Genomic DNA, 27285 nt, shown 5'->3' with positions numbered 1-27285 from the left:
TTCAGCAGGGTAAGTATGGGCTTGAAAGCTTCATCCTTGTGCTCATAATTAGGGACATAAGGAGCCTGGTTTCCTGTTTTTTCCCTCGGCATTAAGCAATGGGAGTGGGTAACCTGCTGCTCAAAGGAGTAATTAGGAGGGTTGTCTACATGTCATGGGTTTTGGGACAATCTCCCATCATTGCATCTCTCTGCAGCAGATCTGATGGGGTTAGCAAAGGTCAGGCACTAGTTCTTGAAAGACTCAGTGGTTTTAGCTTTGACAGACTCCTACGCAGCAGGGTGGCAGACAGTAACAGAAAGCTTTTCTGAAAGGATAACCTGGGTAACCATCACTGTCCCCTGCTGAGCTTCTAAAAAGGGAAATACCAAAAGAATTCCAAGCTGCCATGGGAAACCTGGCCCTTTGTTACACATGGGCAATAATGAAGTTGGGTTAACTGCACTTGCCTGTTTCACTTCTGCCTCCTTATTTAATCTTATTTGTTTGGACTTCCTGTAGAGAAAAGGAACCTACTGTATCTACTTAATCAGCTTGAACTTGACTGTGGACTTCTGTAACCCCTGAGCAAAGTGTGCAGCAGGCTGATGTCCTGCATCCCTGGCTGTTTCTTGCAATGTTGTCCCATCTTTTACCTTTCTAGGTCCTCTGTCTTCTGCTGTCCTACTTGGTCTCAGATAACTTTTGGTGAAAGTCTGGAAAGGAGCCCCTCTCAGTAAGATCTCATATTTAGTCTCCTTCAAAGATGCAGCCAAAAAGCGAGAGCACTCTACAGCTTCTTCAACCTTGCACAAATTATTTGTTTGATGCCAGATGCTCCAAGACTGGTGAGTTTTGTTATTGCTCATTGCACTGGGGAAGGGGCTGGTAATTTTCCTTTTTTTTTTCTTTTTCTTCCAACCACAATTAAATTTTTTTTGCTATATGAAAGCAAGTTAACTAATTGTATTTCTGTTTTTAATTACTGTGATGTCCTTGGACTCATTTCCTCAGATAGTAGTCAGTTCTTGAATGTGTCAAGTCTCATTCAGTGTTTTCATCTGCCATGGTAGCTGCAGTGGAAGGGTGGTGTTTAAAGGGTTAATAGAACAGGTGAGCCATCAAACGGAGTGGAAAGCATGGAAATGGGTGCAGATTTTGTTGTGGAAATAAATTTTTTAAACCCCCAAGCATTGACAACCACTATTGTCAGATGTTGCTGGCAGCCTTCTCCATTTAATCAAAACCTGTTGTTTTTGAAAGTCAGTTGGCAACATAATAAGAAGGCAAGAAACAGAAAAAAAAAGCTCCTGCAGAGTCCAGACTAGATATGCCATTATTAAATATTGTCATCAGCAGGTTGATGGATAGCAATGGAAGCTGATGAATATTTTTCTCTTGCTTTTGCAACATTCTTGGATTAAAGTTGTCTTTGCTTTTGCCTTTGGCAGGTCAACCCTTGTGCTGCCACTCTGATTCAGGTGTGTCTTTAGAAACAAGGAGGGTTATTATAGAAAAGGATGAAGTGGTTATGACTGGGTAAGTCCTGGCTACTCCTCTTGACCAGTTGTTCAATTTTCCAGCAGTCTTAATTTTCTGGGGCTACTCCTTTCATAATGTGAAAATTTCCCTGGCCCTTGGGCAATACTGTGGAGCTTCAAAAATAAATGTAATGGAGCCAGAACCTCTGTTGCTGAGGCTACAGCAACACTATCAGCTTAAAACACAGTGTTGGTGCTTAATGCTGAGTTCATTAACACATTCTGTCCATTGGCTGGTTTGGATCTATTAACATAATTGTTCTTTCTAAACAACTGGGTCATTCTCTCTCCCTGAACAGAAAATCAAAGCTGGCTTCAGTATTTTGGACAAATCATGCAGCCAGACAAATGCAAGTGCTCCTTTATAAACTCACCCAGGCTGGGATTAGATAAAAATGTTGTGATCCCACCTAGCATTGGCCTTGAAGTGAGACTCACCATGGGGCATATTTGAAAGCAGACAAGATAGCTCTGCAGCTTCTTCTGTTGTAAATGTTCTGTCCATCTCTAAAAAGTAAAGCAGGAATATTTTCCCAAGATATTTTGATAAAATTCTTCTCCTTCCCCTGAAATGCTGACTTTTATCCTTTTCATTCCTTCTGATCTGGGATCTAATAAGGAATATTCCCCATTTTAATTTCATTCCTATTGATTTTCCCCTTGACTCATTTCATATATATATTTTTTTTTAGGTGACATTGTTCTACTCACCAAACCTGTAACTTTAACAGAGGGTGACAGGGTGACCTTGACGACAGATGTTCCTGTGGCAACAGATGGCACTAGCAAACCCGAGAAGCTGCTGTACGCCGTCTCTCTGCCACCTGTGCATGGTCAGATTGAGCACATCAATTATCCCAGTGTACCCATTTCCAGTTACCGCCAGTTGGATGTGGTGGCCCAAGAGGTCTCCTACATCCATGACAACAGCCATGGGGCAGACAAGGAGTCATTCAGGTAAGAAGACCTCCCCTTTGTGCACTGACATGCTTAAAAGCCCCCAGCCAGTGAAGGAGTTAAGCTTGCATCTCTTTCTCCCTTTGCACCAGTCGGTGCAACATTTGACAACTGACACTGTTGTGGGGATGAGACTGCTGCAAATGGTTCCATGATGTAATTATATCATTACAGCAGTTACTTACTTTATTAACTGTAGTAGTGAAGTTGTATGGCCAAAGGCAAGAGGACTCTTGCAGGCTTAATATTGAGGTGTATCCACATAGGCATGCGTGATCAATTAACAAGTGAAATCAAATTATTTAGGTACATACAAAGAGTTTACCGTGTTTTTCAAGGTTGCCAGCGGTGGAAAAAGAGAAGCAAAGATTCCCCATCTGTGGTTGTTGTTACTTTTTGGGCAGTTCATTCTCCTGAAGGGGAAAAAAAAAATAATAATCGTAACATTGTCTGAAATGATCAGGAGAACTTAATCCAGATGGTGGTGTCATTTCTAAGAAAAAGCATATGTTGGCCATTATGATACTTAAATATAATGGTTTTACATTCCTCTAGTGGGCACAAAAGGCACACAACAGAGTTGGCGGGATTTTTTAATCTTCTGAATGGTGGCAGTAGTGGTGGAGTGGTGGGAGATTTTATCTTCCAAATGGTGTGTTTCCCAGAAGATACTGCAAATTCGATTGACGAGAGCCTGCTGTAAACGCCACGCTCCTGTGGAAGGTAAATTTGTGCCTTCCTCTAACCAGTAACAGTGGAGAGGCTTAATTTACTGCCCCTTTGGATTATCATCCTTCCATATATATTCTTCCGGATTTTTTTTTTTTTTGCTTTAACATGTTTTTCTTTCCCATTTGCTTTAAAAGTTATTTACACTCCCTTTGCAGCAAAGTGGGCTCTATAACTAATTTTATTCTTACCATGATTAACTATGAATAATTTCCTAAGAACTGAGTCAAATTAACAAGGGGAAGAAAGAACTAATAAATCATGAAAGCAGCCTATTTCTAAGTGGGGTTAAAACCACCATTGAATAAATCACAGACTCTAAATGATGACCTGCTTGGATGTGGTGGGGGGTGAAAAAAATGTCAACTTAAATTGTGGTGAAAATGTGGGCCACCCTCTGAGGCCCCCTGAAGCCACAAAAGGAGAGGGACATGAGAGAGGGAAGGAGCTTTGGGAAAGGTCCCTAGGACAAGGACAAGAGAAGAGGTGTGGTTTCCCTGCGGTGGTTGCTACAGCCCAGCAGTGGGGAGGCAGCCAAGCAGGGATCAGAAAAGCACTGGCTTCTTGATGTGGAGGCATAAATGTTGTTTAATAGCACTTTCTGCCTCCATCCTCCATGCTTAGGAATGCAAGGGTTGACCTGACCTTGCTTGAAATATCTGAAATGTTTTCACTCTGCTTTGATTTTTTTTTTTTTCGTTAGCTTTCATGGGGTTAGTCACAATTTTAACTGCTTGGAGACAATTTCAGAATCAGGCCCACCATGCTTCTTAGCTGGTTTATGTTATATCCTTTTAATCTTGCATTAAAAGGATCATACTTTGTCTGATGGCATGCTGAGTGCAGTAATGCTACTCAGGGCTAGATTTTCATCTTTCTTGTTCCCTGAGGCTTATAAATCTATATTTTACACAAGGAATGCCATCACTTTTGCAGGAGAGTGGCTCATCCATCTTTGCACCAGTGTATAAAGGCATCTTTCAACTGTAACAAATTAGGCAGACTTTCCTCCTCAAGTTTTCTATGGGAAAGAAGGGGTCAAAATGCTTATTCCTTAGCTAAAAGAAAAAAAAATGAAGAGAGAAGCAGTTCTGCTTGTAACCTCTCATTTGCAATTCTTTTTATGATCTTTTCCCTTCCCTGCACACAGGTATGAAATGGCACAGGCTCCCTGGGAGCTGGGCAGGGGTACCTATTACCTTGTGTTATGGGCCAGGGATTGTCAGCTGGTTTAAATCAGTGTATCTACATTTGCTGAGGCCATTCTGTAGCCATTTAAACTGGCTCTGTGACTTATAAAGTTAGTTCATAAAGTTGCTGAGAGGGCCTCTTTCTAACTACTCAGAGCTCATCTCTTGTTTTTCTTTTTTTTTTTTTTTTTTTTTTTTTTTTGTGGCACGAGGATATATCCCATTGATTCAAGGTGCTGTGGTGTTTCAGAACCTGTTTGTCCTCCCTCTCCTTTGCCCATCTGGCTGCTTTGAGTAGGATTTGGTGCAGATCTTTTGGCAAAGCTATGTGTGAGGTCAAAGGGCTACAAGGCACAGCAGTTGCTCCCTGCCCACAACACCCCTAAGCGCTGGGGAGATCTAGGACCTCAGGGGCTCCTCCAGAAATGAACTGGTGAAGCCTCATGCCTTCATCCCTCCCTCCAATGTGGCATTGAACCAGGCTAAATACAGGAGCATCTTCAGCCCAGTGTCCTTTGTGGTGGCCTCAGCGGATGAATGATGCTTATCTAGTGCTTCTGCACTGTTTTTTAATCTTGGTCTTGCTCTTTAATAATAAATACTGCTGAGCAGAGTAGTGCTTACAGATCAACCAAGAGTGAAGCCTGTTTTTTCCTGAGCACTGTATAAGCACGGCCTAGTAGATGTCCCCAGGGCAGATGGACGTGTGCAGGGGGGATAGACACATGTGATGGCCCCAGAACTCATCTCTGGTTACTGCTGCTTGTGGGAAATAGAGAGATGGGGGACATGGAGGATGGAGAGGAAGCAGAGAAGCAGCAGCAGAGCCCATGGGGAGTGGGCTGGAGGTCCAAGAAAGGGATTGCAAAGGGCAGAGCTGGAGCAGATGGGCTAGTTATCTCAACAGGGTGCCATCTCTGCCTCCTTCCTCTTCACAGTTCCTTCCAAGAAAAAGTATGGGACTGCCTGGCCCAAGGATGTCAGTGATCAAATTGTCTCAGAGGAACCTACAACCTTGTCCACTCAAATTCAAGGGAGATGCCCGTGGAAGGGGTGGTGTAGGAGGAAGCTGAAGGAGAGGGTGCATCTGCCGGCTGCCTCTGCCATGGGGGAGCCAAGTGGGTCCAGCAGCTCTGTAGGAAGGGCTGGGGTTAAGGAAGAGAGATGGGTGACTTGTCTTTCAGACATGAAGGAGTTAAAACACAGGAATTAAAAAAAAATAAATAAATCCTTAAAAAAACCTCACAACCCAACACACTCACACACACACTCTCTCTCACAAAACCCTGCACCCTAAATTAATTTCTGCTGGTAATCTATATCGGGTTAAATAACGCCTCATTATTCTGCAACACAGCTGAGGCTTCTCAAAATGTTTATCTTGTTTTGTAACTGGTACCTTCTGGCATATTCCAGTGCCAACTCTCCTAGCTCTTGCTATATTTCATTCTCACTATTTTTGGAATGGAGCTGCTGGTTCCAGGTGATTTAATAAATTGCTTTTTTTTGTGTTCCTTTTAACTTACCCATCTGCTCAACACATGCGTAACTTGCAATCTGTCGGCAGTTTGCAGAAAGACAAACTGTCAGAGCTGCATGCATTTGACAACTTTGTTCCCAATTAGATTAGTGGTAATTTTAACAGATTTCAGGGCAATCGAAAAAAGGGATGACATGTTATTAAAGCATCAATTTTGACAGACCCAAGCACATACAATTTCAGTGTAAATTATTTTAAATGCTTTAATTAAAGCTATGAAAGATTTACCCTTTTAAGCGGTAAGTGATTGCAAGACAAATATAAAGGGAAAGTGGATAACAGAGTTTCCTAAATGGTTTATGCTGCGCATGGCAGTCCACAAGTCACCACCACCATAATCTATGACTGTAATGTTGGAGGCATAGTTAATTATTCATAGCCTCATCTCTGGAGCAGATGTGATTAAGAACATGAGGAGCATTCAGAAATCTAAGCAGTACCTATGCAAACTGGAGTTCAAGCCCCTCTTAGATCAGATGCTGTTAGGAAACAGTTTAGAGGTCTCTCACATGGTGCATATTTTTAGAAATAGGCTTTTATTTTTGCCCCAGTTCTGCTCTGGTTTAGATGGCCAAACCCCAGTGGTCAGGATGACTGTAGATTTAGAGCAATTGGGGATTTTCTATAGTTGAAGACACTTCACAGGCTGTACAAGCCCTGTAAAAAAAAAAAAAAGAAAAGAAAAAAAACTCTAAAACCCAGCATTTAGTATTTAAACACAATACAGCACTCTAAATTCATCACTCTAGGAGCACCATGCCACATGTGTAGCCTATTTAACCATTTAAATTATTTTGGGAATAATGGCCACCTTCCAGCAACTTTCACTCAGGCAAGGCTGACCTTGGCTTGGTATGGAGAGGGCTGGGCCTGGCCCCTCTTACCCAGCCCCTGGGTCCCAGCTGGAGGACCACCAGCCTCCCTGCAGTCCCACCTTCATCCTAAACTCAACTGTTGCTCTGAATTGGAGCCGAAACCTTCCAGGAGGCTTGCTCCAATGGTTTTGTTTATTTTCTTTGTGGCTGGCTGTGCAGTGCAGAGCTGTCTCATTTTCAAATTGTTAAATGTGCATATTGTGTTAGTGTATAAACTGTTTGGCCTATAGACTGCACTGAAAGTTTATTTCCTTTTTAATTCAGGAATTATAGGGCTTCCTAGTGCTATGTGGAGTAAACAGTGACAAGCACACTGGTCCCACCCTTCCCTGTTTCTTAAAACCATGCTTCCATGCATCTGTTTTGGGTTTTTCTTGTTTCCTTTGGGGATGGGTATGACTTGGTATGACTTTCTGAAGTGCTTAAAGGTTTTTCTTTGGAGGTTGCTGTCTCAAAGGATTGCAGTACCAAAATGCAATGGACTTGAGAAAAGGTGCTACAGTGAGTGCTACAGGAGGCTGGTCAGGCTCTGTGGACTTGTGCCCTTTCCAGCTGTTTGAGTACTGGAATATGCAGTGATTCTTTAACTGACCCAATGAGTTCAGCATATAAGACGAGGTCCTGATGGAAGTGTCTCATCACCTTTGGGACTGTTTTTGATCTGCGTGCACATATTGCCAGGTCTGTTCTCTGCTGTGCAGGTCTGTGAATCAAACTTTAAAGGGATTTGTGGTTGGGACAGCTCCTAAATCCTCTGAAAACTCTTCTTCTAGTGCTCTTCTCAGCTGGTGTGAATCAGTGAGGCGCCATTTAATTCAATCAACCTACTCAAATGTGCACCAGTTGAAGATCCACCTCACTGTCTGTTGGTCGATGAGCACTGGCCTCTTGGGATGTCTGAATTTGACATGAAAAACTATCTGCTTTCTTAAAAAGCAAATGAGGCCATGCATCACATTTCAGAGTGTGAGAGCAAGGTTCTCCTGAAGAGCTCTCAAATCAATGATGGTAGAAAGCCAATGAGAGCCTGGGATCGGGACCAACACAATGGGCAATAGGCAAGCAGATATACATGGGCAAATGAAGCAGGTTATTCCAATGCTGATAACAGACCACCCATGCTCATATATCTCAAAATGCCTGCATGGTGGAGCATGGCATGGGTCCTTCATCAGGTAGCCCTGCACAGCCTTTTGGAAAGCATTATGTGTATATTTTTTCCTTGCCCTGATTTGTGTGTGAAAGAGACTGTTGTACATGGGATCATTTTAATAGGATGAAAATACTCCAAGGGAGTACACAAGGATGATGCTAGAAAATTTGGAAACTTTTATTTCATAGAATAATGGAATTTCATTGGTACAGAGTGAATCATGCATGGTTTTCTTCTCAACAGACCAAGAAAGGAACCAGTAGGACCTGTAATGCAGAGGAGTCACTAACTCTCTACAGTTGTCTTCTGATGTACCACCAATGAGTGTTGAATGCTAAGAATATAATGTTTTATGTAAAAGCTAAGACTTAGTAGGAAAAAGGTGGGAGAAAGCAATCTCTTGCATTTTGTGGTCTTGTCCTTGCTCATTGGGACTTCCCCCTCCAATGGAGCTCTAGTCATTCTGGTTCAAAACATGATACACTGGTGATACTAGAGAGCTCATCTTCAGGAGAGATAAGAGTTGTAATAAGGGCTCAAAAAGCTTGGAGTCTGAAAACTCTTCCAGTTTTTAGCAAATTTATCTAAAGATTGTGGGTCTTTTAGAGTTTCTGAGATCAAATCACTGGTGAAGACAGTCCCTGTAAGTGAAGCAGAGACCAAAAATTGCTTATTTAATCAAGTCACATACAAAACAGAGCAAAAAAACCCTGCTTGCATACATATTGAGTTGTGCTGCCTAATCTATTTTATAATGTTTTGCAATTAACAGGCCAGTGTTCATCAGCTGATAAATAATTAACAGCTGTTGTTGTTTCTAGGTCATGACGTAAAAGGCTTACATTGGACAAAAACTAGCTTGAATTGTTTGCCAAAACTCTGACCAAACACACATTTATAGATCACAAAAAGAAATTTCTTCGAAAAATTGCACTTCATGTATCTCCAAGGGAGCTGTCTTTATGAGTCTGCCAAACTTATCAGAAAAAAGCATTCACCAGCTCTTTTTGTCAGCCAGGTGTTGGAAATCTAAGATGAAGGCTTCTCTTTTTTCCCTGGCATTATTCAGGTAAATCAAGACTTCAAGTGTAAACACAAAGGTTTTTTATGATTCACCTACAGCTCACTAGTATCTGTAGTTTTCCTGGCATTACACACAGGATTGTCTGATCTTTGCTCAAAATCCTCCGATCTGAGAGGAAAGAGATCTGCCTTTGGTGAGATGAGTGGGTTTGAACAATTGTAGTGGTCTTGCTGTTGTTCATCTGAAAAAACTAAAAAGTGACTTGTTTTTAACTCTGGTTACAAATGGGAGATGCAGAAAACAGATCATTTGGGAAGACACTTTGCATCTTGCAGACTGTCTTTCTCAGCTTGCAACTCTTACTTGCTTCCTTGCATCTGTTTCAAGCGAGGGGGGGGTTCTGCATGAGCCATGAATGTCAAAAAGAGGATGCAACCAACATTTACACTGAGAGAGAGCTCAGTGGCTTCCTCCAAAGCTTTTGTGATGTATTCATTTTTATACTACATATTCATCAAGCAATTACCAGTGCTCTTGGTGGAGGGAGGGGGATGACTTCTGTTTACAGCACACACAATCATCTGTGATTAAGCAAGTTCCTACCATGCTCATGCAAAAGTTCTGCCTCCCACGAATACAAGCTTTACTCCTGTTGCAAAGGCTTCTTCTGCACCAGAGAACCATGTTTCTGTACCATGGTTTTTATCCAATAGTTTCACACAGTTTTTCAGTTATCTGAGCTGCAGGCCAAGGAGCATCAGATAGGAAAGGGTCCAAAACTTGAACATGTCTCCAAATAAAAATTGTGAAGTTATTGTAGACAGTTGAGGATGGATGTGATGTATCTGTGGCAGTGCGTGTCACTGAAGAGGTTTTCTGTAACATTTTGTACTATTTGGAGTTTCCCAAGTGTTGCAGGCTTCATGCCCAGGTATATCGGTATGCTGTAACACAGCCAAGTGACCAAGGTGTGAAAAACTAAGGCCAGGTCAGTATCTGCCAGGATGGGATGCAGTCTCCCAGCCAAATGGGGATGGTTGGAAGTGATAATTGCTGCTATGACTGAGCTGAATGTATTTGTGGATTCTTCTCCTATTTTTTAAATAGGAGCTCAATAGTGAATTATGTGTTTTTTAACCACAAGCTCTTCCAAATTCTCCCCTCTGCATACTGACATCATCTGTCTCACTTTGCTTCAACTTCCGCTACCTGTTGTGCATCTCTCAGGTTATCCTGACTCAGCACTGGGACATCATCCTGGTATTGGCATGACCGTGTATGGTGAAAAATAGAGATGTTTGTTTTCTGTGCTTTGCCAGCACTAAGACCACTTATATAAATATTGAAAGAGCTGGAGATATGTCTTGGCTGATTTGGTACCCCAGGGTAAATATACAGGCTCAGACTTTGCTCTGGACTCATGTAGCTTCTTTCAGGTGAGATGACAGTGTTCATTGTAAGTGGTGGTGTATAAATTCTGAGTGACCCAGAAGGATGAGAGTAGATCATCTTCCTCTGATCATTAGCTCTGAGTCTGCACTAGGCTAGACCATGGGTCACAGTGAAGTGAGCATTCAGCTTTGCAGTTAGGGTAGTCTAATTATCCTGATCAGACCTCAGAGGTTCATGGTGGACATAGTTTTACTGTTATATATATTAAGGGGACTTCCTTAGAGGTGGTTGTACTGTTGTCTGTGTAAAGGAACAAAGCAGCACCCCTTTGCTGTATTACACCATGGCTGTTTGGGTCAAGAGAAGCATCAGTTGTTTGTGACTCTTCCTCCAAACCATGGTGTTAAAATCAAGGTTGTTGTGGCTACTGTTAACTGCTTATCTCTCATCAAACTCTGAAGAGGCCACTGCAATAACCTGATCACAGCCTATGTTACCAGTGGTTGCAGTGTCCTCAAAATTAGCAGGAAGGCTGAACATACGGTCAACAGTGGCTTAGATCAGAAATTACCTGGGTTCCTTCACCAGGATCTCATACGCAGCCATAGCCACAGAACCTGAAAGGTTTTGTCTCTCGTTTCCTTTTGGTAGCAACTTAGTTGTTATTCTTTCTCCTCCTTTATTTTTCAGATTTCCCTGAAACCAGATGGTGCATCATCCTGCAAGAGCAGATCTCCCTCTTTTAGAAAGGATGGATTTTAAAAGCAGGGTAGGTCTTTCCACCCCAGTGGGATGCATACCAGCCTGCTGGCAATGGAGTCCCACCACTCTCCCCAGATGTTCTTAACCCTCCTGGTATGTACTCAAGCCCTCTATTTAACCCACTAAAGGAAACCCTGCACCTTTAAACATGCTCCCCATGGCGGGTGCACACTTTTCTGCTTATTCTGAACTGACAGGTTTAACATGTCGCCTGCCTGGTCACTGGAGAGAGGCACCTCTGGCAAAAGTTCAGAAGTCAGTGTTTTGGAAAGATTGGTTTGACCAGCTCTCAAGCGAGAGCAAATCCCAGACCAAAGGCAGTCAAATCCTCAACAACATTTAACCACTGTGGTGCTGTAGCTTGCTGACATCCTTTTAACCTGGAGAGGAGTGTTCGTTGCATTTAAACCTTCAGGTTTTATTTATTGTTTCTTTTCTGCTCTGTTGGCAGGGGGAACTTGGGGTGAAAAGAGGTTGTTTTGACTTAATTCTAATTAATTAATCAGCTTGCATATGGTTCTGGCCCAAGACTAGCAATTTTGGATGTTGCCTCAGTATCTAAAATTCTGTAATATATAATATATTCTGTAATATATAACGCTGTAGTAAGGACACATGTCCCCTTGTTGCCTCTTCAGGGCTTGTTATTGAAGGGATCTTTAGATTTACTGCATCTTGCTTTATGTGATTGCCAGTTCATAAACTTGTTCTCATCCTTTGATATTTACATTGAAGGGTAAGAATTTTTTATTATTTTTTTTAAAACCCACCACATAGTAAGAGCATGCAAACAGTTAATAGTTAGTGGTGCCCAAATGATACATTTCTTAAACTCGTGGCCTACTTTACTAATCAGTTGTCATAAGATGTCAGATGGGGACCCGTCACTGAAGAACTGCAGAATGCAGCCAGTGAAGCAGCTAATTAATTGGACAGTGGCATGGAGGTGTGTATCCCCAAGGAGCTGAAATGATCAGAGCAGGTGAAGAAAGTTTGGACAGATCTCTGTAGATAAAACCCAAAACTTGGCTGAACCACAGAGATGCTGAGGGTCAGGGCACCACGGGTCCATCCTCTGCCAGGGACCATTCATGGCAAGGGGCTGCAGTGCTGCTGTCTCCAGAAGGAAAGGTGACTCAGCTGAATGATTGAAGGAGCACAACCTAGAAATGTGTAGGAATTAGAATAGTTGAGCAGTTCCTAGGTTTCATTTGGAGAGCTGTAGCTGCCTGGGTTGCTCACTGATGGCACTCACTCCCAAAGCCACTGCAAGAGTTTTTGTTGGTTATTCCCTTTAGACAGCAGACATGCCTACCATCATAGGTGGGTCATTGAGCCAGTAGAGCTGAGGGTCCATTAGCTCCTGCTGCTGCTGGGGACAGAAGGCAGCAGTAAGGGGCCCTCAGACCTCTGTAACAAACATAAGAGCCTCGGTTCTGAATTAAAAGATGTAAAAGACTAACACTTAGAGCCTTCTGTAGGTGGCCCATATGCTTTTCTAACGCACTTTAAATTGTTTTAAGAGTGCTGTATGACTTTTTTTTCTTTTCCCTTCACCCTGCCCATACACAGGTTCACCCCTGCCGCACTCATGGAGGTTGGTCTCCCTTATAAACTCCATAGGTGCAGCAGCAAAACAAATCCTCTCCAAAACTCCTCCAAATAGAGAGTCCCACCAACCTGCAGGACCTGAGAGAGGGACAATGTGGGACACCAGGAACCCCTTCACATAGGCAAGTCACTTGCTTTCACAGCAAAAATTACAATCTCATCCTCAGCCTTTTCTCCTGGGGTAGATGGAAAAAGTCAGTTCAGTGACCATTGAATGTTCAGCCTGGATCAGCAGTTTCAGGACTGGCTTTACCCAAGGAAGGGGATGCTGATGGAGAGCAAGGATCTTCCTGCAATTGTGTGGCCAATAGTGGTGGATGGGCTTGGAGGATGCCTTGGACAGATAGTGCACACCATGTATCCTGGCAGAAATGCACTCGGCCAACCCACGCAAATGCTGTCTGGAGATGTAAAAGCAAAAGGACACCAGTTCTTTTAATCCTGTTGAATTCAGGCAAAGTACTTGTTGAAGGGACAGATTCTTGGTTTCAAAAAAGCTGCTTTGACCTTTGAGCTGCCAGATTCCTTCCCCCATTACCTCACATCTTTCTCTCCAGTATAGCACAGCTACTCTGAGTCATTGTTTATCTAATTTAATTAACATTTGCCAGTGCCTGCAACCTAAAACACTGTCTTAAAACATTTGCTTGAAAAGCCTCCTTGTCCCAGAGCTGTCATTTTTTAGCTTGATGGATAATGGATAGAAATAATTATCCTGAACAAGGTTAGACAGCTTAAATGATTTGAGTTTCAAGGAATTAGTAAGCTTAGCTAAACATCTTATTTTTCAAGACACACTGATAATAAAAACACAGCAATGACCGTAACGGATTGTAAAATCTGTACTCTGCTAAAACCTGTATGGTAACCACCCTGGAAAAGGCCAGAAGAAATCAGAAGACAGAGACCTGGTGTAACCAGAGTGAGCTATTTCAGGTTCACAAAGGTATAGCAGAGGGTGGAATTGAGCTCACTGCCTCTGCATTATTTCCCCAGCCTGTAATTTTTTGGGAAATACAAGTTTTGAATGAATTGTTGACCTTTAGCTTTGAAGAAAAACAGAACTTTGGCATAAAATTGCCAAAAAATGAGAGCAACAATTTGTAATTGCTTAATTTTGCTCCTAGAAACCCAGGTGCAGCCAGGCCTCTGGAGCTTTACACTGTGCAGAAGTGGGCTCTTCTCCAGGGAGTCTCAATCCAAGGCAGACAAAGAAAACACAGAGGAAAACAGATACCTGGTGGAGAAGTGACAAGCCACACGCAATGGGACGTGGGAGATGCCCCCTCTGTGCCCTGCTCACTGCACTGTGACACCTTTCAAATAACAAGCCTTCTCCACCACCTTCTCTGTGGTGCACAGACCTGATATTTTTCCCCTTGGTGTGGAGCAGAGGGTCCCATCCTGCTGCCCAGCAGCCACAGTGAGTCCTCTTGAGAGCTGCTCAGCCATCCTGCATGGACCCAGCCCTAGGAACAGCAGCTGGGTTATAGACTCCCATAGTCTAAAACCTTAAATGCACCAATATGATGAAGCTTTTCACTAAAAGCTTATTTTAAAAAAAAGAAGGTAATTTACCAAGTTTTATATTTTTGGGGCCTCTAGGCAAATTACATAGAAGTCTTCATCCAAAAAAATGACCCCTTTCACTTCTGAGGGCAAATGAAAATTTTCTTTGTAAGGATGAAGAATTTGCAGACCCACTTGGTAAAATCCAAAAGTTTCACTTTGACCCTCACTTTTGACTTTTCTTAAATTTGTTTTTTAAAGATCTGTGCACTGGTGTAGAACAACTTAAAATTCCTCAAGCAAAGTGCAGTTTTATTGCTCCAGAGCTAGTGTAAAGCTGAATGGGTGGCTGTATTTCAAGAGAGGAGCTGTGGGAGAGTGCAGTTTGCAAATGGCAGTAGAGCCCAGAAATTGAACTCTAGCCTTTCTATTCAGTGCTCTTTTTATTATTAAGTCACTGAATAAATAAAAGGTTATGGGGCCACTTTAAATCTAAACTTGTTTGTACAGCATCCAATGAATGTGCAGTGGGGAAAGAAAATGAGAAATGTGGGGGTGCTGAAATAAGGAAAAGATTGGATGTTGAAGAATCAAGTATGGTAAATTATGAGATACAGTTAGATCCATAATTCTACCCTGAAATAGAGGCTCATGGCTTTGGTGCACTCTGGCAGCTATGGGGTAGGTGCCTTCTTCATGGTGGCTGAGAGGATGGGATGGCAGAAGGTTGTGATGGCCTCAACTATAGCAAAAAAATATTCTTTTAATATCTGAAGATCCCTTTGTTGTTTTTTTTCTTTCAGACTTGACAGTTGAGACCTGAATTGCAAAAACTTAATCATGCTCCTGAAAATGGTGGCACAGATGGCAAGGATGGGCAAGAGTGTGGAGCCATCAGTCACACCAGCATCAAGGTAGGTTATGAAGAGGTTTGGGTGGTGGATGCCTGCAGGCTGCCATTAGCACATCTTAATTATATGAAGCCTAAATGTTTGGTTGATGCATGTAATTTAGACTAATAAGTCTTGCTTTGTTTTTAAGGGCCAAGAAGTTTCAGCTAGAGCTGGCTATGGTTCACCTACAGGGCTGGTTTAGTGCAGGTGGATCCTGGTATTACAATTATTTTATTCAATTTCATGGTGGTTCTTGCATCCATCATTTTAAAAAGGCACATCCTGAATACAGTTCAGAGGCAAGATCTGTATATCCTGTGCCCCTGTACATGAGTTGGGCCAGTGGAAGGCTCTTCTCAATGGATGTTCCTAAGGCTGCAGATCCCTGGGGACCTAGATATCCCTATCCAGATAGGTGCATCTCTCACCACGAAGAAAGAAGGAGGAGGCAGGGGAGATCAGTCCCTTTTCCAGGCAATGATGGTGGACAACCATCCCTAACATTAGCACCATGAAGGCAGTAATTTTAAGGAGCAATTTTAGAGTAATTAGTTGAGCTTTTGAAACCCAGAGTAAGAGATACAATGCAAATATTGCTTCTATTCCTAAGCCCTTGAGCCATGGCAGAAGAGAAACCTCCTGCAGAAATGAAAGTTCCCTGTGCTCTGGGCTGACCTGGACCATGAACCAATTTCTGTTTCTCACCAGTGCCAAACCAGTTCCCTTGGGACCACCAATGGCCCTGGTGCTCCTACACTCACCTGCCTCTTTGTTCTGGCGTGGTGACCATGCCTCTTGCTGTGGTGATTGTCCTGCTGGGAGGAGTTCTGAGTCCCCAGACATGGCTTGGACAGAGTAGAAAGGGCTGATCTTCCTACTGTAGTTTCTAGTCCTGTTTTAAATCTGCTTTAGATTTCACAAATCCTTTATAACTATTTTTGCCTATCTAGCCTGAGAAAAAAGCACAAGTGTTAAAGATGATTTCCTGATTGGTGTTTTTAACGTACAATAGCAGAACCAATGTGCATGCTAAGGAGCTTTTGCCTGTGTTTTCTGTCCCCCAAATGAGGGGCAAGTGACCCATGAGCTACCCCAACATTTCTAGAGATGTAAATAACCACACCTTGAGTTCTCTGTAGATCAGAGATGAGTGGATCGGATAGAAAAGACCACCAAGGTGAACAGTCCCATGACACAGAGATGGCCCCTATCAAGGCAACTGTTTATCAAAAGTGAGTTGGGTGAGGAGGGATTTGGATGGGTCACCAAACCTTCCAGTAGCAGTGGCTTGAGAAATTATGTTAAAAAATTACATGGAGAGAGTCATTAAAGCTGGGCTCTGTGGTCTAAAGGAAAATGTGCTATGGATGAAATACTGCTGCTTAGAAGATAATACCAAAGATCTTATTGTTGTCAGTGGACTCTTGCTCCAGCTCTTGTGTCACCCGGGATTATTGCAGCGCTGCAGTCAGCTGGTGGCCAGACAGAAACAGTGATAAGAAGACCCCATCGATGGGGTGGAGAAAGTAGGGTGTACATGAGACCCATGGATAACAGAGGTACCCATCCAGAAACCTGCCCTGCAGAGCAAGAGGAGAGCCAGCTCTGCCCACTGGCCAAAAACAGAGATCAAGGGAAAGAAACCGTAACACATGATGCTCCTCGGGCTTTCCTTTCAGTAGCACAGTTGGGGTTTTGGTGCAATTTGTTTCTTGTGCTTGTGGACGTGTAACATGAGGCAGAGCACTCATTACTGGGGAGCCACAACCAATAGATGAATAACACAGTTGGGTGCCAATGTTAGCATTGGCCCTGCATAACCATCGTGTTGGTAACCTGCATTAATTGCTCATGGCAAAACCAACAGGTTGGTTTTCCTTAGCAACTACTTTAAATTACAGAGCAAGTCCAACAAAAGCAGTAGTAAAGTATAATTATGTAGTTACTTTTTTTACAGTTAACAGGTCTTTCTTGTATCTATATATATGTATAATTAACATGTTGCTGCTGGGTGGTTGGAAGAAGCCAGGCTTTGGAGCATGAAGTAGCTGCAGTTTCTTCTGTTTCTGATGTTTTAGGAAGGGCAAAAGCCTCTTCTCATCCTTCTCAGTTGGGACAAAGCATTGCTTTGTCACCTGCCATGGTGTTCTGCCCAGTTCTTGGCATGTCTTGGTCACCTCCTGCCATGTGATGTCAATTTTGCTTATTTCCTGCCCCAAATATCAGAATATTAGGGGTTGGAAGGGAACTCTGGAGATTGAGTCCAACCCACCTGCCAAAGCAGGACCGCCTGGAGCAGGTCACACAGAAATGCATCCAGACAGGTCTTGAAGGTCTCCAGAGGAGGAGACTCCACAACCTCTCTGGGCATCCTGTTATATGTGTGGCTGAAGTATCTCTGGTTGTCCTGCAGGGATTTTAGCCAAACACTGTGGCAGAAAGTGCTCCTCACACATTAGGCAGCATTGGGGAAGATGGTATAAGCACAGAAAACTGCTGTTAATACAGCAGTGTTTTTAAAAAAGGAACTGCAGACTGGATGCGGTAGGTTGTCTTTGGTCTTGTGCAGACTCTTTTGCATTTTGCATGAGAGTAGAGCAGATTGGGGAGGAGGAGTTATTGAAGGAAAGGTAATTTCTGTGCAAACTTACATTTTCCACATGAAAATCTCAGATTTACTACTGGAAGATCTGATGGGGGCAATCAAAATGCTGTGTTCTGGGTTGGTCTGGAGTCACACTGATGTGCCAAAGTCCAGCAGCCTCAGCTGAATGCCCTGATTTGAGAGCATCATGGTACTCTGTTACATGTCACATCTCCCTTCAAAAATAAACAGTTGTGACTTGATTTTTCTTCTGTAAAAAAAAATTTTTTAAAGCAGTATTTCAGTATTTGTCTGAAAATACACACCAGTTAATGTTCTTTATGTCTATTAAATAGGAAATGAATTAATAAGAAAGTGTGAGAAATAGTCTCTAAAAATTTGGGATTTTGTTAATAATAACATAGACCTTTGCCCCAAGTTTTGAAATTCAAGCAACTAGCCAATTATTTAAAACAAGTGTGAACTTCTGAATATTTCAGTGGAAGATGTTAGGGTGTTTACAGAGCAGTGTCCATGGTGGCTTGTGATTTAGGAATTCACTTGAACATCTGCTTAGGTCCAATTTTTGCTCTAAGATCTAAATCCCCTTTCTAAGTAGCAGTGCTTTCCCAGGTGAGGATTCAGGTTGGGTGAATGCCTCTCTGTTAAGTTCTTACCAAGCCTGTCTCACCACTTGTCCTGCAGTGGGATGGATGGCCAGGAGGAGGGAATAGTTTTCCCAGATATCTCCTGTTATCTGCAGCTGGATCCAGTCTTGGCTTTGAGTTGGGCCCAGCCCTCATAGCTTAGGTGGTGGTTTCCATTAACCCAGAAGAAGGCTGATTTCAGTCTATTAGAGTTTTGCCTTTTGAAGTCTTGCTTCCTCTCTTTTGCTCTCTACTCAAACCCGGGCAGGTGAGTTTGTAGCTGCCAAATGTGAGTTTACTCCTTGTGCAAATCTGGAGTATTGCTGGTTCCCGCAGAACTGCCCCACCATTTGAGCAGGGTACATTGGGCCAGACACTCATAGCTGTCTCTCTGCAGTGTTGCAGTGATTTTTCAAAGTTGACTTTTCCTAAATTTAAAATGTATTTCTATGGAAACTGTGAGGCTAGAAGAATTATTTAAGAAAGTTTAATGTACTACTTAATGGCAGCGAGGATAATGGCAATAGACGGACATTCAGTGGGGCATGGGATATCTCTAGCATCCTAAACAGTTAAGCTGCAGGTGGAATGGAGGATACATCCAGTATTCACCCCTTGCACAGTGTTTAGCAGCCTGTCGTGCTCCCTGAGACCATGGTACTGGGAAGCAACTTGGGCAAACTGGAGCTGGAGAATTAAAGTGGGATGTGATAAAAGCACACGGAGGAGCAGAGCCTGTGCAGCTGATGTGGTGCAAACTGCAGCGTGCCCTTGTCTGGGTGCAGAGGTCGGTGGTGGTGCAGCGCTTCCACGGCAGCGCCTGCATGGAGGCTATTTCCAACTCCCATAAAAATCTTTATGTCTCTGCCATCAGGATTTGGGGATGCAAATTTGCTGTGTCAAAGGAAGATGCTGCCGTAAATGAATTAGTACAAGAAGAACTTCTTATTTAAGAAGTGCTGACTCTGCACTCTCCCCTGTGCCCTCGCTTTTAAAATTGAAGTCTAGGTTTGCTGCTTGCTCTGGTCTATATTTAGATACTTGTAAATGAAGTTTTGAAGTCACATGGCTGCATTCTTGTGTGGCTTCATGAAGCTGTTTTTTCACATTACAGAGATTTATATGTTTGCATTTACATATTGCAGGTGTTTCCATAAAAGCTTGGGATAGCCACTAAGGAGGATGGCCTGAAAAAAAACCAACCAAATTATACCAAGCACACCTAAAAGCACTGTCCTGGGGCAAAGGAGTGAAGTTGCTGCAGAATCAAGTCACAGACAGGTAAGATTGATGGATGCAGGCTCTTTGGGAGCACCTCCTCCAAGCAGAGGGTCGAGTCATGCGAGGGCGCAGCATCTCTTTCAGGTTGCGTCTTGTGCAGTGCTCCCAGTAAGCCACCAAGCCCCTAGTAGAATATTTCAAAATGCCAGAGAGTGCTGCAGTGCTGAGCTCATGCTATGTGAATGATAGCCTGATGAATTATGTGCTGTACACACTACACACAAATCCTGTCCCAACCAGCCCTGGAAGAGGAGATAGCATTCTTGACGGTGTGTCCTCTGCTCCAGGAGCCTTGCCAGGAGGACACACTATAATTCATGCTCTGCCGATGCTTTATAAAAGTTGCAGCCTGTACCTTGGCTGCTGTGCTGCTGACCCCAGAATCCACGTCACCCGTGAGCCCCTCCAAGTCTGATGGCTGCCTGCATCCCCCTCTACCTCTCCTGGGAAGTCTAATGTGTCAGCTAGCCCTCTGGCTGGCACAGACAGTGCAGGCAGGCAGTGCTGCCTTGCCTAGGCTCATCACAGCATCAGATAAAAGGTCAGGACTCTCCCTGCTTTCAGGTTACACCAAGACTGGCTTGACCCCAGCTTTGCCGTCCTGACTGCAGAAGCCAACTGCTTGATGCAGAAAACAAGGTGGTCATTCATAAAGCTGCTCCTCAGCAGAACCCTCCAATCTCTGTAGAGCAACAGCTATCAAAAGTAAAGGATTATCAGCACTTAATTTAACCTGTTGCAGGACTTGCAAACAAGATGTAATTTAGCACCTTCCATGAGGGCAGTGCCTGGGAAACAGGAGGTTTCCCAGACGGAAGGGAAATGCTTACAGGATGAGATGATACGAGAATTTCACAGTAAACGAAAATACTTTTGAAACATTGAGGGAGGATGGCAGAAGCTTGGGGCAGAATGGTGAGAAAGAGACTGACTGCGGAGGAAGAGTCTTTTCTTCCAGTCTGCATCCCTTTTTCCGTGGTGTGCTGTAAGTTGGGCCTGAGGAGGACCCTCAGGGCAAACCCCATCCTCCAGACAGGGTCTGGCAAAGTGCAACATAGGACAATGAAGACAGCTGGGTGGGCAAGTGGGGCCAGGAGCAGCCAGGCGGGTGGATGCCCGGGCCAGCACACCCAGGGGTGCCAGTCTGCCTTTTGAGGGGGGCTTCTGCTTTTTTCGAGGCTTGTTAGGAAACTAAAACTCACCAAGTTCTTGCTGCCATAGACCAGGCTGGGTGCTGGCCCAAACGTGGGTCAAGAGTGACACCCTGTGGACAAGTTACTCTTTTCCTAACTCCTCCAGGATTTCTCTGCTGCTGTTGATTTATTATTTTTTTTTTCCGCCTCTGGCTTTATCCTTCCCTCCCCACCCGCCCTCCCCTTTTTCCTTGCACGGCCTCCTCCAGCCCCCGCCTGGCGCAGAGGGTGCCCCGCGGTGCGCAGGGACCAGCGTTTCTCATCCTCTTAAAAGTGAGGGGCTGAGGAGAGCTGCCCCAAGTCCCCCTCTCCCCTTTTTTTATGCTTGGTTTCATCCAGGCATCTCAGCTCCATCCGCTGTCCTGCCCGTCTCGGCTCAGCCCGGCTCCTCCGCCGCTCAGCTCATCAGCTGGAGCCGGGTGTGCTCCAGGGGCTCGTAAATCTACCGCCTGCTTGCAAAATTTGGCAAGTACGAGCCCAGGCTGTGTGTTAAACCGGGAGAGAAACTGCGGGGGCTTCCCCGCAGCCACCCCCACGCCCTCCCTAGTCCTCTGCAGCTCCCCAAGCTGCCCCTCGGGGTGGCTTTTCCTGCATGAACAGGAAAATCCTTTTAAAAAAACCCGTAACGACTGCTTCTCTTCTGGTCACTGTGATGGTCCCTTCCCCATCTTGGACCTGTTGGGGTTGCACTGTGCTGTCCTCATGCTCTTGGTGTTGTTCCCAAGGAGCAAAATCTGGTGTCCCAGAACAGGCTGATTGACACCAGCTGACATCCTGGAGAGGGTACAGCTCTATTTTAAACAACAAATAATTCAGTTTTATATTGGTGAGAAATTCCTCATCAGTCATTTAATTATGCGGGTCTGAAAGAAACCATAATGTTTTGGCAAGTCTGAGTGCTGGGAGTGGGAAAGAAGGGGGTATCAAAATCCTTCCAAGAGTTTGTCCTTTCTTACCCCTGGCAGTTTAACCCTGCCAAGCCTGCACAGACCTATATATATATACACACACACACACACACACACACACACACACACACACATACACATAGATCCAAAAGCAGAGACTGGATGGAGATTTCTTAATACCCACAAAAGAAACAAACATAAAGGCAGTATTTTTTTCCAATGACATTTATATGCCACCATTAACTCTGCTTTAACTAGTATAGTTTTAAGGCTTTCAGAAAACTTCAGCCGCACCAACTACCATATGTTTTTGCTGAGAGGAGCTGCAGGGTTTGCCTGAACAGCCCACCAAGATTCTCTGCCTTTTCCACTGCATGAAAAATCTGGAAGAGGTGTCTATACCTTATGCCATTTCCAGCAATCTAGGCCTGAGCATCCTTGTCAGATGAAAAGAAAGAGATCAGGTTTCTCCATCCAGTCTCTGGGATTGTGCAGAACAATATTAGGTCAAAAACATTGTGGAGAGGGACAGTATTTTTCCAATCATATTCATGACCTACCAAAAAAACTTTAAAAAATACATATTGTCCTGGGAACTTCCCAGTGAACAGCAGAAGTTGCAAGACCACCAGGTAAAGTGTGGGGCAAGAAGATGCTGGTGGCTGAAGAGTAGGTTGGTTGTTGATTGAGTTGACTTCAGCAAGCACACAAAGGTTGTGGCAATGCTACTGAGCTGTGGAAGACAGGGTTAGAGACCCCAGTGTAAACGCAGGTAGCTGTGTGCCAACTTCAAGATGTGGCAGAGTTGGAAAATGTTCTTTTCTCTTTTACAGGGGAAACATTTCATCTCAATTCCTGCCTCCTCAGTTCAGATTAGGCTCCTCTGCCCACAGAAAGGTGCCTTTCAGTGTCACTTTTGGTCCTACTGCACAGTGGGATGATACAGCTCTGTGCCATGGAGCAGGTTATGTATTTCACCTGAGAGATGCCTGCAGCTCACAGGAGATTTATTGCTTGTAATCTTCATCACTCTGCTGGATGGTCTTGCTGAAGATGTGCAGCCCCAAGTCAGCGTGGCACCAAGGGCTCAGGGAGAGCTTTGCCATTTGCTGTGCAACATCTCAGCTACAACAACTATTGGCAGGGTTAGAAACAGGGTCAGGCCATAACGGTCGATTTTGGAATTTAAATTTGGTCGATTGAAGGTAAATAAAATAACTGTGCTGCCTAGTTTTCATAGCATCGTTTGCCTTTTTGGAAAGTAGAATATGCTTTTGGAAAGCAGAATATGCTTTTGGAAAGTAGAATATGCTTTTGGAAAGTGCACAGGCATCTTTCAGGATGAAGGGCTCCTTGTGCTACAATCAAGTTTTTACCTTTTAATTAACAAAGCTTTATAAAGAATTTCAATTCAGAATTACTAAACAAAGAAACTATACAAGCCCCAGATGAGATCTAAACAGTTTCTAAAAGACATTAAAAAATAGAAAAATACTGGGCCACATGTTTTTTCTTATGTCTCTTGAGTCCATTTATTCCAGACATCTGACATGCAATTCAAATTTCCAATAGTTTTAGGTAACCATGTCCAATTTAGAAACCACAGCCTTCAGCTAAGCCTGCCTACCTCCCAAATCAGTCCGGAAAACCAGAGCACTTGCTGCTACTCTGCATTTTTCAGATGTGCAGAGCTTTGTTATGTGCATGCCATTTATACTTGGGTTGAATTTTCTGGCTCTGTGCAATCCATTTAGATATATTTCATAGACCTGTAGTCAGTGGTCACAGTCAGGTAAATTATAGCTCCTAATGGAGAACCTGTTTGTGCTTTCAAAGGGTAAAACCACTATAAAATTGATCTCCTCTTCTGAGATCAGAAGCCTTTGACAGCGCTTGTCGTATGACAGTTCGGATGAGATGGAAGCAAAGGGCTCCCTGTGGATCAAGGACTAATGAGCTTTATTTCTGGCTCCGGGTCTCAGGCTGGTTTCTTAACCTTTCTGTGCCTGATTGTTTATATCTCAAAAGTGGAGATTAAATTGGGTCTTCATGATGGACAAAGCCAAACCGCAGTGGAAATCCTGAGTTTAGATATGGACAAATCATGTCCTGCTGTGTGCCCTTCCCTAATTCTCCAGAGGAACATCCTGGGTTAGAATTTAATGACATCTAGGAGGAGGCAGGTAAGGCAGGGGATGCATTAGGTGCTGACTTTCGTGCCACTCTTCTCACCTTATTTCCAAAAAGCTGGGTCATCCTCCCCCACAGACCCTAGTGCCCGGGTCAAGCTTGTGTGGTGCCATTCCTGCAGAGCTTCACATTGAACGTCCTCTCTTCCAGGGCCCCAGGGAAATACTAGATGGTCAGGTGTTACTTCCAAGAGAGATTGGCTGAACACAAATTATGGAGCAGATTCTGCTAAACCACAAAATCGGCAGAGACTTCATCAGTCTTTGCCAGTGAATCCAGTTCATCTGGTAAGTAGCCATCACCTTGTCCTTTATTTCTCTTACTAATCTCACCTATTTTTATCTTTCCAGTTCTCTTTCCAGTGGGAGCACTCATACACAGTCACAAACTCTGCTACTAGGGGAAAAATACGGTTTGAATCAAGTTCATTGCTGTTAATTTCTTTCAAGTGTATCATGAATCAGAGGGGGCAACTAGTGGTGGCAAAAGGTCTTTTCATCTGCAGTGTAACAGCAGCTTCTGACACTGGTGTTCAGGGGTAGAGTTTAGGATCTGGGAACAGGAGGAAGCAAAGGGGAAAGCTGGAAAAGTCAACTGAGCTATTTTCCTATCCTGTAGGGTTTTCCTGAGCATCCCCTCCGTTCTCCTTCATTCAGAGGTGACCTGAGCAGAATCAATATCCTTCCTTAAAAATAAAAAATGAACAAGAGAGAGAAGAGAGTGAACCGGGGCGTTCTCAGCCAATGCCTGGTTTGGGGTGTTTATGTCCTACAAAACCAATTGCCACAGCCCCATTGACTTGGGGGAACTTGTGCTGATTTTAAGGACAACGTCTGCTCGTTTTGAGCAGAGAGCAAGTGGCCAGATTGTGGTCCTCCAGTGGGAACACAGCAACAGACTTTCTTCAGCCTCTTTTTCTGCATATACAAGGACTGAGAACTAAAGAAGGAAATGCTGAGTCTGCTAAAAACCATTCAGATTCTTGTGGGTGCTTTGGAGGAGCTGGTACACAATTATGAAGCCTTTCTTTCTGCTGGCAAATTAACAGCTTAGAAAAATTACAACAGGGTGGGGGGCTGGGAAAGGAAGACATGGAAATTCTGTTAATGAAACAGAACAATGAAAATCAAAGCTGAAGATGGAAAGAACTGAGTGGGCCCCATCCAGTTCATTGCCTGCTAGGCTGGATTTCTGCCTATAGTAATTTATGCCATAGCCCTAGAAGTGAAAACAGATTTCATTTACTACTGAACAGTACTACTCTGTGTAGACAGAGTTCATGGCCTCGCAGCATTTCTGAGAAGGTATTGTGGGATTATTGCTCCCACTTTGCAGATGGGCAGGGTAATGCTGCTTGAATTCTTAAATTTAGGCTCTGGCAACAGGGGATCTGAACTGGGGCTTGGGTGTCTGGGGGCTGTCCCTTGTCTCCTGCTGTCACACTGCCTGGCTACTGTAGGAGGTGTTGAGACCATATTGGTGCCAGTTAAGACTGGTCTTTGTGTATGCAAGGCTCTTCACAAGGACCATCTCCTGCCCTGGGGTTTCATCCTTCAAGGGTTTGATGGCAGAGTTGGACATAAGATACTCCTCTGATAGGCAAAAATCAGCTTCCAGCTTTAAATGCACATGAAGGGAGAAAAGTAAACTTTTGGTTTGCTTTTCTTTCTGACTAGTCTGACTGGTACCAAAGAGAGCCCAAAACCACAGCCTGTCCTACCAGCTGGCATCAAGACGATGGAGGGCAAGTTCCCGCCACCGCTGTCACAGACACATCCTTCTGTGGAGAACTTTGGCCATGAGAAGTGCACATGTGCTGTTGCAAAATAGCAGAAAGCAGGTAAAATTAGCATTTGGAGAAAAGTTCCTATGGAAAAAAACTATACATTCCCTGAGAGCCAAATGAAAAAAAAACAACAACCAACCAACCCTCAAACCCAAGCCTGCAGAATCTGCTGTAATTTATGATATACCATATGAATCTAACTATAGAACTTCATTTTAAAATTTTATAAAGACTGTAAATCTAGAATGAAATGTTCTAGGGACAATCTGCTGGCAGAAATCCACACTCTGCAGACTGACCTATGGGACAACCAGTTTGTCAAGGGCTTGATCTGAAGCCCACTGAAGACAATGGAAACACTCTTATTGACGTCAGTGGCCTTTAGATCAAAAAGCCCCCAAAGCCCAGCATGGAAAAACGAGTAGTAAGGAGAAGCAAACCTCTCTAATCAATAGATGCTGCTGTATGAAGATCTTTAACAATAGCTTAATGGGCCACAATGAGTTGCTCTGGACACTTTTATTTTGTATTGTATGTATCTTACAATCTTTCTCCTGAAACTTTTAGTGGAATTTATCTCACTGGAGAATTTGGGAGAACATCTGCTGCAAATGATGGGTAAAGACATAAGCTGTTGTGGGTGGGGTGAGCCTCAGGAGGTTCACAGTTTGGGTTTGGCTTCTGCTTCAGATTCTTATCTGAACTATACAGATCTCCTGTGGCTGCAAAAATTGGACTGGAAATCAGAAGAGTATGAGACTTCTTGTGAGATTTCCAGCACTTTTCTTATGGTTTTGACTAAACACCAGATGTGGAAAAAATATTTAACAAAACTGGATGCAGTTTTTTCATGTCTGGTTCTAAAAAGGGATGAAGGTTCAGGAATCTAATTTTATCCTTCCCAGTTTCACTCCTTGGTAAGATTCAGTTGTAGTTTAAAAAAAAAATAAAAGCAATTTCAACCCAAAATGTAGCTATTGCAACTGATCCCCAAAGAATCATTCAAGTAGATGAAACTCTAAATATTATATTGATCATGAGCAAAATTAAAACCTTATGCCTTTGGCAAGTGGTGTGCAAAGAATGAACAGGGTGAATGGTGACCATTAGGAAGCATTCACTAATATTCTTTCCCTTCAATGATTATTTTTATTTGCTTTCCATACAAATGTATTTGTGTTTTACCCTTTCCTACCTGTTTCCACCAAATAACTAATCTCTTAGGCTTTGCCTAGCAGGGGTATTTTTAAGAATTGTAGAGTAATTGTGCTTTCCATGTGGAAATTTTGCATTTTACACCTGACTTCAACATTTCCTATTCATCTGATAGACTTTGCAGGCTACTGACACTAATCTACCTTTTGGGTGTAACGCCAGTACTGGGATGCCAAGTCATTAACCAATGGCAAGTTTTCATGATCCATACATTCTGTATGTTCTTTGTGGACCACTCACAGATAGAAAGGACAGTCACTTCATTAGGTAGCTTAATTGTATCACCTATTCATGCTTTCATCGTGGTCTTTCATCAGGGAGGGAAA

The 27285-nt window shown here is 43.4% G+C and overlaps 1 protein-coding gene across 1 annotated transcript in view; it reads left to right on the top strand.

Annotated features, from left to right (window-relative positions):
• Positions 1 to 745: 745 nt before the first annotated feature.
• The window catches only part of LOC104385194 (cytochrome P450 2J2-like), an 86839-nt gene continuing 60299 nt past the window's right edge, over positions 746 to 27285 (top strand). The window contains exons 1-2 of the mRNA XM_009993611.1: positions 746 to 827; positions 2213 to 2477. Of these exons, the coding sequence (XP_009991913.1) occupies positions 746 to 827; positions 2213 to 2477 (347 nt within the window). The remainder of the gene's footprint in view (positions 828 to 2212; positions 2478 to 27285) is intronic.

The sequence above is a fragment of the Chaetura pelagica genome, unplaced genomic scaffold (assembly GCF_000747805.2).
Source record: "Chaetura pelagica isolate M959 unplaced genomic scaffold, ChaPel_1.0 scaffold433, whole genome shotgun sequence".
Classification (NCBI taxonomy): domain Eukaryota; kingdom Metazoa; phylum Chordata; class Aves; order Apodiformes; family Apodidae; genus Chaetura; species Chaetura pelagica.
The sequence above is the reverse complement of the archived record's forward strand: the minus strand, read 5'-3'. Positions and strand labels throughout refer to the sequence as shown.